Source organism: Podarcis muralis, chromosome 2 (genome assembly GCF_964188315.1).
Source record: "Podarcis muralis chromosome 2, rPodMur119.hap1.1, whole genome shotgun sequence".
Lineage (NCBI taxonomy): Eukaryota > Metazoa > Chordata > Lepidosauria > Squamata > Lacertidae > Podarcis > Podarcis muralis.
Window position 1 is genome coordinate 115,632,710 of NC_135656.1, and position 12,883 is coordinate 115,645,592.

The window sequence follows — 12,883 nt, forward strand, 5'->3', positions numbered from 1 at the left end:
TATATTGGGAGTGTTAAAAGTGTTACCGCCTCTTTAAGAAATAATCTGCAGAGAGAATTCTGGGAAAGGGAAATAAAAAGCAGGAAAAGGCAACCATTTTTGTCTGTTTTGTTATTTCTGCTGATTGTAGAGTAATCTTCTCACACGGCCCCTAAAAAGCTGCCCAAAGTGCAACTGAGGTAAATGTTGGGTTTAACTCAGCCCTTCTTTTCTGGAGACTCCTGCTGGGCCTGAGAGGCAGATTTAGTCTCCTCAGGAGATACTGAGGTGGGTTTCATTTCCCCACAGGCGAAAGAAAGGGAGGAGGGTCTCTCCAGAGAATGAAGCCCCTGAGAACGTGTAGAGTTCGGCTCCTGAGTCAGCATCAGAAAAAGACACACGTCCCCCTTCATAGTCCAGAGTCACCTGGATCCTCCTGGGCTTCTCCCTCAGGGACAGAGGAGTGTTATAAGGCGGGTTCCAGGCCCAGTACCCATTTCCCATCTTTTCCAGAGCCCAGAGCCCTCCCTCAGGACTGAAGGGAAAGCGGCCCTTTCTCCCTATAGACTCCCTAGCGACCCCCACAGCCCATTCTCCCTCACTTCCCACAGTGACCTCCCAGAAATGTCTGCCTGCTGTGAATTCCTCACGTCCCAGCACACAATGCCAGTTGTTGAATCTCTCAGGATTATTGGGCACAACTCGCTTTCTGTCTGCCAATCTCACGCTTTTCCCATCCTTGGACAAGATGAGGCAGGAATGGGCTGTGTCTGGATCCAGAGTGGCATTTGCTATTGGGGGAAGATGAAGAAAAGAGCGGCAAAATCAGCTGAGAGACAGAAACCGACATGTAATGGGGCAGGTTTATGTGTATTTTAACCTGGAACATGAGGCCTGAAAAAACCGGGATTTGCCAATACATATGAAGAACATAAATGCCATTTTAGGGCTAATAACTTACAGTGGTACCTCAGGTTAAGTACTTAATTCGTTCTGGAGGTCCGTTCTTAACCTGAAACTGTTCTTAACCTGAAGCACCACTTTAGCTAATGGGGCCTCCCGCTGCTGCCGCGCCGCCGGAGCACGATTTCTGTTCTCATCCTGAAGCAAAGTTCTTAACCTGAAGCACTATTTCTGGGTTAGTGGAGTCTGTAACCTGAAGCGTATGTAACCTGAAGCATATGTAACCCGAGGTACCACTGTATTAAGGGTTCCAAAGTCTTCAGAAAAGATTGTACAACCCCAATGAAATGCCAGTCCCCATCCCTCCTGTGAATTTGGGTCACCATTGGAAATTTACCTTTCTGCAACTGTTGTCTGAATAACATAGCATCTGAGAAAGAAAAAAGATAACAAGTTTAAGCACTACGCTGCTCTACCTGAAATTAATTTTGTTAGAAAAATATCACTTAGTAACACAGCACCTGTTCTATCTTTATTTCAAGTAAAAGATTAATCAGTAGAACAAATGATTAAGAACTTAAAAAAAAACACCAGTTAAAGAAAATTGTAAAACTCAGCAATGGTAAACAAGACTTTTAAAAAGCAGAATAGAAATATTCAACATTAAATCGGATGGATGCAACCTTAACATCTACACCAAATAAAGTGGTGGGGAAAATAATTAAAGCCAGAATGGTTAAACAAAATGAGAAGCTAAGCTTGCTGAAGAAGGATTCCAGAGCTCATGCAAAGGGAATTGTAAACAGATGCACATTATTTTATTATTTATTTCTCAGATTTATATACTGCTCTTCACCAAAAGATCTCAGGGTGGGACACAGAGTAAGATACAGGATAAAAACATGAAAATAACTAAAACAAAACAGCAAAACAATACACACGCACCCGACTTTACTATAGTCTGGTGTGGACTTTATTTGTGGCAGCCACCATTTCTAATGCTGCAGTGTGCCAGTGTAGATGGGACATTCTGGGGGGGGGGGGAATTAGTTGATGCCTGGACCACCAAGGTGGGGGGAGGTATGATGGTGCCACTCCTGTCTGCAGCAAGAGCAAAATACAGTAAGAGCCTAACATGTTCTGTGTTAGACTAATATAATGCCCAGCATAAAATCCTTGCAGCCATTCATCATTACCTTTGAATTCCTTCATGACTTCCTCCAGACGGAGATTCATATCACGGAATCTGGAGGCCTCCTCCTTCAGCTCTGGAGGAAAAGCCAGTGGATTCTCCGATCTCTCTGTTATCTCACACCTGATGAGGAAAAATGTTAACCCCTCAAATCACTAATTCCTAGTAAAGGAAAAGGAAGAAAAAGTAAAAGAAGGAAGAAAATGGTAGAAAGAACAAGATGCAGTGGTACCCCGCAAGACGAACGCCTCGCAAGACGGAAAACCCGCTAGACGAAAGGGTTTTCCGTTTTGGAGGCGCTTCGCAAGACGATTTTCCCTATGGGCTTGCTTCGCAAGACGAAAGCCCATAGGGAAATCTCCGGGACAGCGGGGAAGCGCGTCTTCCCCACTGTCCTCGGACCTCCTCCCACCGCCAGGCTTCGGAAGGCTGCTCCGAAGCCTGGCAGGGGGGCGGAGAGGTTTTTTAACAACCCCGGGACAGCGGGGGACTTCTCCGCTGTCCGGGGCGATTTTAAAACGCTGCCGTCCCAGGGGAGCAAAGACTTTCGCCCCCCGCCCGCCTTCAGAAGAGGTCCTGGACCTCTTCTGAAGGCGGGCGGGGGGCGAAAGACTTTGCTCCCGCCTGCCTGCCTTCCCGGGAGAGCGGAGAAACGCAGCGCTTCTCTGCTCTCCCCGACGGCTTTTGAAGGCAGGCGGGGGGGGGAGCAAAGTCTTTCGCCCCCCGCCCGCCTTCAGAAGAGGTCCTGGACCTCTTCTGAAGGCGGACGGGGGGCGAAAGACTTTCCTCCCGCCTGCCTGCCTTCCCGGGGGTTTTTAAATCGCCCCGGACAGCGGAGAAGTCCTCCGCTGTCCCGGGGCGATTTTAAAATGCCGCCCGCCAGCATTTTAAGATCGCCCCGGACAGCGGAGAAGCCCTCCGCTGTCCCGGGGTTTTTTAAAATGCTGGGGGTGGGAAGAAAAGCCCTTGTCCCCCCCCCCCAGCCTTCAGAAGAGGTCGGGGGACAGACTGTCCCCGGACCTGGTCTGAAGTCGGTTTCCCTAGGAACGCATTAATTGATTTTCAATGCATTCCTATGGGAAACCGTGCTTCGCAAGACGAAAAACTCGCAAGAAGAAAAAACTTGCGGAACGAATTAATTTCGTCTTGCGAGGCACCACTGTGGATGCTTTAGTAACCTCTAATCTGAACCTGAGTGGTACATGAGGGTTTTCTGCAGTGACTGAACTGGCAAATCTTAAAGGGAACTACAAAGGCACTGGTTGCTGCAAGGAAAGTAACTTTCTCCTGTTGCTTGGAAGTATAGCAGCTTTACCTTAGCAACACGAGAGTAAGGTCAGAGTATTTGTTTATTGAGGTTGCTGGTGTCCTGCCTTAGATAACCTCTGCTCTGGAACCAGATGCTCTCAGAGCATGAAGCAGATCTTCCACAGTTGTACAATCAAATCAATATATCCAAGAAAGGATGGTGGAGAGGAATTGCAAGGGACAACAGAGAATAAATGGAGGGGCCAGGACCCTTACCCATATAGACCCTGATGAGCCTTGAAGGTGCTAATACTGTTCAATACTGTTCTGTCTCACCCACAATAAACTTCAACAAAATAGCTTTTAGGGAAGCTTTTAATGTTTGATGCATTACTGTATTTAATATTTTGTTGGAAGCTGCCCAGATGGGCTGGGTAGGTATAAATATATTATTATTATTATTAGTAGTAGTAGTAGTAGTAGTAGTAGTAGTATAGCATGTATGAGGGGGCAGGGGGGAGGAAGCAGTGTTTTGGTCTTCGTTCTTGGAACGAGAATAGAGGTGCCACAAGTTCAAAAGGAAAGTCCCAATCTTTGTGGGTGTAATTACACAGAGTGTGGAGTCCTAAAGTCTTTCCGTCAGGAGCTTGGAGGCCAGGCTTTAAGTACTGATGCTAATGGAAATGAGCTGGATCCACTCACCTCTGCAAGATGCTTCCCACATCCTAGAGGGGAAAAGAGAATGGAATTCAATGCACAACACAGGCCACAGTAAGAAGCCCCTTCAGACCCTGAAATGGAGGGACTCTGGCTGTCTGGTGTCAGTTTGCCCATCACACACAAATATTCTTGGTAGGGAGGGCCTAGTCAGCCAATTTTGGAATCTTTCAGATTTTTTATTGTCCCCTCTTCAACTCTCCACATTTCCACATCAGTCTGCAATTTTTAAAAAGTCCTTCTGAAAATTCACCAGCCTTTTAGTGTGAATTTCTCCTAATATAGATATTTTTCTATCCAGTTTTGCCTGAAACACACATTTTGCAAAGCAATTTTCTGTAATATAATGATTTTTTTATGTTAGTTTCACTTTATGATCTTGTATAATTTTTTTGTAAACATTACTGGAGAACTGTTTGAAAATTTCAGAGAAGTGCAAATGTTGACAGATGGCTGTGATTCCATTTGCATATTGATTTATAAAATGTCCATTTGGTGGATTCACCTTTAAGTGCAAAATTAAGGAATTTTTCCACCATTGGTAGTTTTGGGCCATAACTTCTTAAATTTCATCCAATTTGCTGCACACACAAAAATTGTGGCATCCCACCCCTTCCCAGTGCACTTGTCATTGTACACATAAGTTGAACTATTAGGTAGTTTTTCTAGGATATTTTCATACATACTCACTCCTAACACAGGCCCAAGTGTAAGCCAGTAACCATTTATCATTTTCCTTCTCACACAACTGCACTTCAGATTTCAAGGCAGCCTCTTCCTGGAGTGGAGCCTTGGGCTATTCCTGCCACCATCTTACCTGCAGGAGTTCACTCGCTGGCTGCTCACTCTTTTCCTCCATCTCCTGGATGGTCCTTTCAAGAGAGGAGAGTTTCCTGGAGAGTCTGGCCCGGTGCTCATCCCTTCTCCCTACAATCTCTTTCTCCACCTCTTCGATCAGATTCAGCAGAAATTGGTGCAGTTCTCTGAACTTCTCCTCTGCCTTCTGCATCTCAGTTGCTGTACATTTCTGCAATCAGTAGATAGAAAGAGGAAACAAGGAGACCGGAGTCTGGAGTGTGGTCAGTCTTTACAACACCAGGAGGAGAGTTATGGAAATTGCACAGGAAATTTGGGTTTTCTCTGGATTGACATTAGTTCTGACTGAGAACTAAACAGTGGGTTTTCCCTGGGAAAGGAGTGGGGCAAAGGGAAACTGCTTTGACCCATGATTTCTAGGCTCAGAACAAGTGGAGGTGTGGACAAGCCCTTAGTGGCTACGGAAGCCATCTTCTTCATAATTTAAAGTAAACATGGCAGGGAGGCAGCAGGCATGAACACAGTGGCTCTGCCTTCTCTGTTGCCATTTCTCCTGCCTTCCGTACCTAGTGCTATTTTTCTAGAAAAAGAGGTGTTGGAACTCACCATGAATACCTCCCTTGTTTTAATTACTATTACCATTATTACTATTACTATTACAATGGCAATGGCGCCTGCCTGAGAGGTGCTGGAACTGAGATCTGGCAAGTTCCAGCTGCAAAAAAAGCCCTGCTTCCATCTTGTGGAAGGTGGCAGCCTAAAGCCAGGAGATTCCCCCCATCCACAGTTGCCTGCACATTTTTGAACCCAGCATAATTTAGTTTCTAAGATCTGGAAGGACAGATCGTGAAGCTGAGGCTCCAATACTTCGGCCACCTCATGAGAAGAGAAGACTCCCTGGAAAAGACCCTGATGTTGGGAAAGATTAAGGGCACAAGGAGAAGGGGACGACAGAGGACGAGATGGTTGGACAGTGTTCTCAAAGCTACCAGTATGAGTTTGACCAAACTGCGGGAGGCAGTGGAAGACAGGAGTGCCTGGTGTGCTCTGGTCCATGGGGTCATGAAGAGTCGGACACGACTAAACAACAACAAGATGATCAGAAAGCCATGGACATAAAAGTGTCCTCACCTCACACTTCTATGAGTAGGAAATCAACAGAAACAGAGAAGCAGGGCAGAGCTGGCCTGCTCATCCCCAACAGTCCTCTGTTTACTTTAATACATTGAGTCAACTTTAATTTCCTATAGATATAAAATAGTGCACATTTAGAGAGATATTTCTTCAACAATCTGTATAGCAAATCAGAATGTTGCAACTATCTTATCTTCTGTGGATCTGAGCCGCCACATGGGAAGAAGATTCAGTTCAGTTTGGATTCAAAGGCAAAATTGAGAGAAATTACTTTAAAATGGAAATGTATGAAACTGAGATGAACACAAATAGACACATTTCCCCATTCTATTCAGTCCTGACCTGATTCGTCAAGCACTTCTTCCCTTCCAGTGAACACTAGTGACACTTACAAGGAGGTCTTGGCTTTCCTTTTCCAGTTCTGCTTCATAGGCCAGAATTTTCTTTCTTTCTTTCCTAAGGTTCTCCAGGGAACTATTGATCTTTTCCTAAAGAGAAAATAAAAGTTCAGATTGTGATTGAGACAGACATAGAAAGAGAGAATTTGGTTGGCTGTTATGCTCCCTTCTACTTCCTGGTGCCTCGTTACTCTTAAAGCTTTTTACCTGATAATTGCTAGTTTTTGAAATCTGCTCTATGAGTTTCTAGGCTTTTAGCTCAAAATTTTAAAATCAAGGCTTTAATGAAGAGTTTCATTTCATTATTATTTATTTTACTTTTCATTATTATTAAATTGCATAGGAGCTTCTTTGTGCTATTTTTTGTTCTTTAAAAAGAAATTTAGAAGCATTAAAAAAAATTATCTGGAAGCTGAATCAGGATTTTGCTTTATTCATAATAACACAGAGGAGAGGAGAGTCAGTTCTTAGTTCTCTTTTAAAAGTGTGTACCTCCACCCTAGCCTCTGGGGAGAGATCACCTGGGCCGCCACCCTGCCACCTTACTGTGCAAGCCCCCACCCCACAACCAGACCATGTGAGTTTCTCCCACTACCTGCTGCCTTATTGTATGGGGGGGAATGGATCCCACCCCCTGTAGTCAGATCAGACCCTGGTTGCTATTTCTACCAGCTGAGCCCAGAAATGTGCAAATGTGATTGAAAACTACACTGTGTTTTATGCCACAAATGTGTGCATAGCCTTTTGCCTACCTGTATGTTATGAATTTGGTTTGCACATTTTTTCACTTAAGAAATATAAGCCTTTTTCTACCACTACTTTGCCTCATGAGCCTTCATTGTAAGTACCGTATGTGGGAGACATGTTTGCTGTCTGGCACAGAGCCTCCTCTCTTTGGCTTTCTTAAAACTCCATCACCTTTCCTTTGTTTTCTTAATGACTCATCACCCCAGGTTCTCAACACATCAGAATCCAGGAATTTAGGGGAATCTGGCACCCATAAACTCATAACAATATTGATTGATTGATTGATTGATTGATTGATTGAACAGGATCTGGGGGCTGCACCTTTTCATTGAGTTTTCCTTTAATTTTACTGTTCTTTTGGTGGACCCACATAAAATGTAGACTCTGAATGACTATACTCTATCGGGGTGGGGCGATGAACAGCTTTGATCCCAAATGTGTCACTGGTGCCCGACCCATTGGAACTTTGTAAATTCCAGTGCTAGTTAGTAAAAAATGTAATCCTTTCATTTTTGTTTCCGCTTCATGGCTGCTCTTATCTTATCACATTGACAAGGACTCCATGAGCAATATGAACAAAAGTCCAAGGAGCTTCTACTGACATGTCATAGTGTAATCCACTTTGATCCATCATGGCTGCTCTACTGTGCACATTAAAACTATCCAAACTTCTGGGTGTGGTCTGTATGGGGCCAAGATTAACAATACGGAGGGCAGAAGTGTATTGTCTCTCCCTCTTGCAATGATATGTTTAACGCAGCATGATAGATACAGGGTAAATACAGGATATCTTGCCAAAGAAGCAGTGGAGGCGTCTGTACACAGCCGAAGCCCAAAATACACATGAGGTTGTTTACGTGGAATTAATGTGTATAGTATTTTTATTATTTACACAGCAGCCTTGCTCATCAATCAGGGAAAATAGCCCAACCAGGAGAAGGAAAACTCTGATCCTAAACCTCCACTGCTTTGCGGCTATACTCATTTGTGAGAAAGGCTTTGGGGGTACATCCCGAGGAAAAATCTGTACCTGCCACCTTGCGGGATGTATTCGGGAAAAGAAAAGGCTAAGGAGTAAACCCTAAATAAAATCCGGAGTCCCTTAAGGCGATTGGATGGCGCCTTTTATGCCTCCTTCCGGCAACTCCTGCAGCCCAGCTGGTGCCAAAAGTATTGCACTGCTTTCGTTTGGACCACATCTGTGAGGCCGAGAGGTGGGCTCTTGTCATCTGGGCAGCCCAGGACCTCCACACAAACACGACCCACGCTTGTGTTCTGGAGAGGTCACTTCAGTGCTGCTAACACAGCAAAAACAACAGGCAGCTGTTATGAGTTACAGCTTTCTGCAGCCACAGGAGGCACTCTCTGGCAGTATGACTTTGTCCTGGAGGCCAACAATTACAGCAGCCTTGAGGGGTGGGGAGAAGGTCCCCAAGGGTTACCGTTGACCCATTATTTCCGTGTCACGGTCCCAATGGGTTGGGGCTAATATCACGTGTGCACAGCTTCCCAAACCAATGGTGGAAGCACACTGGGTCCTGAGTAAACGAGACTGTACACAGCCTAAGCCCAAACAAGACAGGAAAGTAGAAGTAGTCCCAGCAAAAAAGGAATGGATACAAAAACTTATGGAACATGCAGAAATGGCATAACTTACTGGAAACATACGAAATCTAGATAACAAACTTTTTATAACAGAATGGAAATGGTTTATTGAATATTTACAAATAAACTTTAAACAGATAAGAGCATTGGCATGATTATTGTAATAACCTGCAGCTTTATAAGAGTAGATATTTAAAGTAGATGAATGAATGAGCAAATGAAGTTAATTTGGATATACAGAAAATATTTAAAAATAAATTTAAAGAAACGCAGAAAAAGGGGGAAGTCAAGTATTGAAATGTTAAAATGATTGTAAAATTATTGAAATGTATAAAATTGAAAATCATAAAAAAACTAGACAGGAGATTGTGTAAGTGAAATTAACATTTTTATTATGTACATAGCTTGGAGACCATGGGTCCCCAAGATTTAATAATTTCTTTCCCTGTCATGGTCCCAACTATTACTGAACCTGCTGCTTGCATTTCAAGGGAAGCCCCTTTGGCATTCTGGCAGAGAGAGAAAGAATTAGACTCCTGCCACCCACCTCCAAAAAAACCTCAGGCTTCTCCTTGGCTATTTAATCAACAAGCATTTAAATTGCATTCTGGTAATTAATGCGATGCCTAGTTTGAACCTAAGAATTACAGAAAACTTCCCAAGAATTATGAAGACTTCCCTGCTCCCCATCAAGGGCCAGAGTGATTTCCTACCTTGTAGTCCTCAGAAGCCTCATCCACAGGAATCACTTCATGATCTCTGTGCTTCCTGGATTTGTCACACACCAGACAGACTACAGTTTCATCCTCCACACAGAAGAGTTTTAGGGACTCCTGGTGCTTCTCACAATATCTCCCCATTCCTCCTCCCTCCCTGCTTTGGAGACGGATTTTCTTGTTTACAGGACCCCTAGAAGCAGCCATGGCTCCCTCACACCAAAGACAACACGGCTACCTATCTGTAACCAAAAGACACAGTCAATTTCACTTTCTTTGTTTATATACCCTGGGTATTTCTCATCCTGTAAATGGTTAAGGATCTCAGTGCTGAAATGCATATATTTTATGCTGACACGCCTTTCTTGTTTGCCTCAACGCTGCCCTGAGAAATCAATGTGCAAATACTGTTATAAACAAATAAAATGTTGACATTGTGGAGGAACAACCCTTCTTGAAGAAAACCTTCCTCCCTGGAGTAAGAGCTATGTACCAAGAGCTTCCCTGTTCCCCTGATCTGGGCACAGGGTTACCACCTTTGCTCTGGCAAAATACAGGACAGGATGGAGGGTGGGATTGGGGACTGAAATTGTTTTTTGCCCGGTTCTGAAATGAGTTCAAAGCAATCAATTACAATGACATACATGGTTTACAAGACTTTCTTCAATTAAAAAAATAACAAAAGCACTATAATTTACAAGTGTAAGAAAAATATTGCACATCACAAAGCTTGGCTTTGTAATGTGATAACATTGCAATTACGATAACATGGTGTCTATTCCAATCAGATGGTAACTATTGGTAACTGCAAACATTCCAACAATACTGAAAGGAAATAATAATATCACATCATAGCTTGGCTTTGTAATGCCAAACATTATGATAACATGGTGTCTATCCCAATCAGATGGTAACTACTGGTAACTGCAAACATTCCAACAATACTGAAAGGAAATAATAATAATAGAAATCTTTGTTGCTGTTGAAAGCTTCAGCAAGTCACTCTGTGTTGAGTCAACAATATTTCTCTCTCTCTACTCAACCTTCTCACAAATACTTTCTGTCACTCCTTGTGGCTTGTCCTTCAAAATAATTGAGTGGAAGTCAGCAGGTGACAGTCGAGTGAAATTAGGAGCTCACTTTTTATCAGTTTCACAGAGCACTGGTTCCAGACATTGGTCCATTTGCTTTCCATTGTGGAGAAGATGCTCTCCACATACCCTGTTGAGGCTGAAAAGCTCACAGTGTAGGAGATGACTGTCAGCTTATTTGGTAGATCAGATGCTGTAAATTCAGCCACCCACCTTGCAGCTTCCATTGATCATCCTTCTGAAGATGCTTCAAAAGGCTGTTGGCTGTACAGTAGTGTTCTCATCATACAGCTCATCCATGTTCAGTCTGCTTGTGAAATTGAGCTTTTTGCAGACCTTCTTGAGGTCACTGAAGGTGATATTGCCATCTTGGAGGGAGAGCGGCTGAAGACAGTAAAAACATTTGTCTTCTGGAAAAAAAATAGATCACGTGCAAAGACATCTACCAAACATTTCAGATTCTTATCAAAGACAAATTACGAATGGCCCTATAACTCAGGGGTCAGCAAGGTTTACCGGCCATGGGCCGGATCACTCCCACTGAGATTGTCTGTGGGCTGGACTGCTGCAGCGTGATGCCAGAAATTACGTCTGCGCGTGTCCGCTGCGCTGGAAATTGTTTCTGCGCATGCCCAGACCCCGAAAATTGTGCCTTCACAGAAGCGATTTTCGGCGTCTGGACATGCACAGACATGATTTCTGGTATCTGTGCGTGCACAGACGCAATTTCTGGCGCAGCTTGGCAAGTCCCCGCGCCACGCTGCGCTGGTTTAGTGAAGCGAGCGGGGGACTCACCGAGCGGGCAGTTCGGTTCAAGGGCAGCTTGGGGGCTGGTAAAACGGTCCTCGTGGGCCACATCTGGCCCATGGGCCGCACGTTGCCGACCCCTGCTATAACTATTTGAGAGGTATGTGAAGTTATCAAAAAATATAAGAAAGGAAAAGTATTGAGGCCAATTGGGTAATCAGCTGTTTATTCATCCTGTAAATAGAGTAGCTATTTCACTTTCATCTGCTGAAAAAAACCACCTGGCATTTATAGGAATCATTAATGCTGTTTGTAGAACATCCGTGTGATTAAAGTCCATTCCAAGCAGGACCTAGCAATAAATCTAAAGTTTTTATCTCTCAACCCTTGTAACGCCAGAGGCAGATTGTTATTCAAGCCTAACAGTTGTGATTATTGACACCTATTGCAGAGAGTTGTTCAGAAGAAGCAACAAAGAACAAGATAAGTTGCCAGTCCATTAATTCCTCTGACCACGAGAGGATTTTAATCTAGGAGTCCTTGTCTTATTCCTACCACCAACACCAACACCATTTGCCCCTTTTTGGATGCTGCATGTGAAGAGGAAAATAGGAGTTGCTTCCATTCCCTCCAACATCCCTCAGATGAAAATGTCCCTATTTACATGGTCACAGCAGATAGGGATTAATCCAGGGTCAGCCAACATGGTGCCCTACAGGTGTTGCTAGAGTGCAACTCCTATCAGCTCAAGATATCATGACTAGTGGTCATAAATGATTAGAATTATAGCCCTATAGCTTTTATGGAGACACCATAGGTGTGCAAAGAGATTAGCTCACCCATGTGGCTTTTCTGATAACCCATGTGGCTTTTCGCAGGGCGGGGGTGGTGCTGTGGGTAAAAGCCTCAGCTCCTAGGGCTTGCCGATCAAAAGGTTGGCGGTTCGAATCCCCGCGGCGGGGTGCGCTCCCGTTGCTCGGTCCCAGCGCCTGCCAACCTAGCAGTTCAAAAGCACGTCAAAGTGCAAGTAGATAAATAGGGACCGCTTACTGGCAGGAAGGTAAACGGCGTTTCCGTGTGCTGCGCTGGCTCACCAGATGCAGCTTGTCACGCTGGCCACGTGACCCGGAAGTGTCTGCGGACAGCGCTGGCCCCCGGCCTCTTAAGTGAGATGGGCGCACAACCCTAGAGTCTGTCAAGACTGGCCCGTACGGGCAGGGGTACCTTTACCTTTACCTTTATGTGGCTTTTCTGATAATGCCATGAACTTGTCCCCCCCACCCAATAATGGTGACCTTTGCCTCATTCCTCTTCAAGTAATACAGATGGATGGGCAGACATTTGTTTTAAGAAAAACTCTGACATCTGCTGGTCAGCTGGGAACAAAATGCATCCAATTTTTGGTCTTGGTATAATGAAAGCGAGTGGCTACATAGGAGGTGATGTGCAGATTTCCCTCCTTCACTGTGAAATTGTGATTGTAGGAATGATTCCTGCAGCAGGGAAGTAAGAGAGGTGCTTGTTGGGATGCTGGACGGGCAGAGATGTGGAGGGTTCAACATCACAGGAAGAAGATTCCTCCATTATCCT

At 44.4% G+C, this 12,883-nt stretch overlaps 1 protein-coding gene across 1 annotated transcript; it reads right to left on the reverse strand.

The window, feature by feature from the left end:
• LOC114591018 (zinc finger protein RFP-like) lies at window positions 1-9,688 on the reverse strand. Its single transcript, XM_077922497.1, has 7 exons — window positions 9,453-9,688; window positions 6,382-6,477; window positions 4,857-5,066; window positions 4,025-4,047; window positions 2,079-2,197; window positions 1,280-1,312; window positions 1-770 (listed from the first exon to the last, which is right to left on the reverse strand). The coding sequence occupies exons 1-7, from the start codon at window positions 9,660-9,662 to the stop codon at window positions 253-255; spliced, it is 1,209 nt and encodes a 402-aa protein (XP_077778623.1). The 5' UTR covers window positions 9,663-9,688; the 3' UTR covers window positions 1-252.
• Window positions 9,689-12,883: the final 3,195 nt, after the last annotated feature.

What these genes read in the sequence shown, in the direction of transcription:
- LOC114591018 (XM_077922497.1), bottom strand. Translation starts at nt 9,662, where the DNA reads ATGGCTGCTTCTAGGGGTCCTGTAAACAAGAAAATCCGTCTCCAAAGC. An exon ending in CAGCGAGTGAACTCCTGCAG is followed by an intron (nt 4,048 to 4,856) that starts GTAAGATGGTGG and finishes TTTCCCCTCTAG; the next exon opens with GATGTGGGAAGCATCTTGCA. An exon ending in AGTCATGAAGGAATTCAAAG is followed by an intron (nt 1,313 to 2,078) that starts GTAATGATGAAT and finishes TTTCTTTCTCAG; the next exon opens with ATGCTATGTTATTCAGACAA.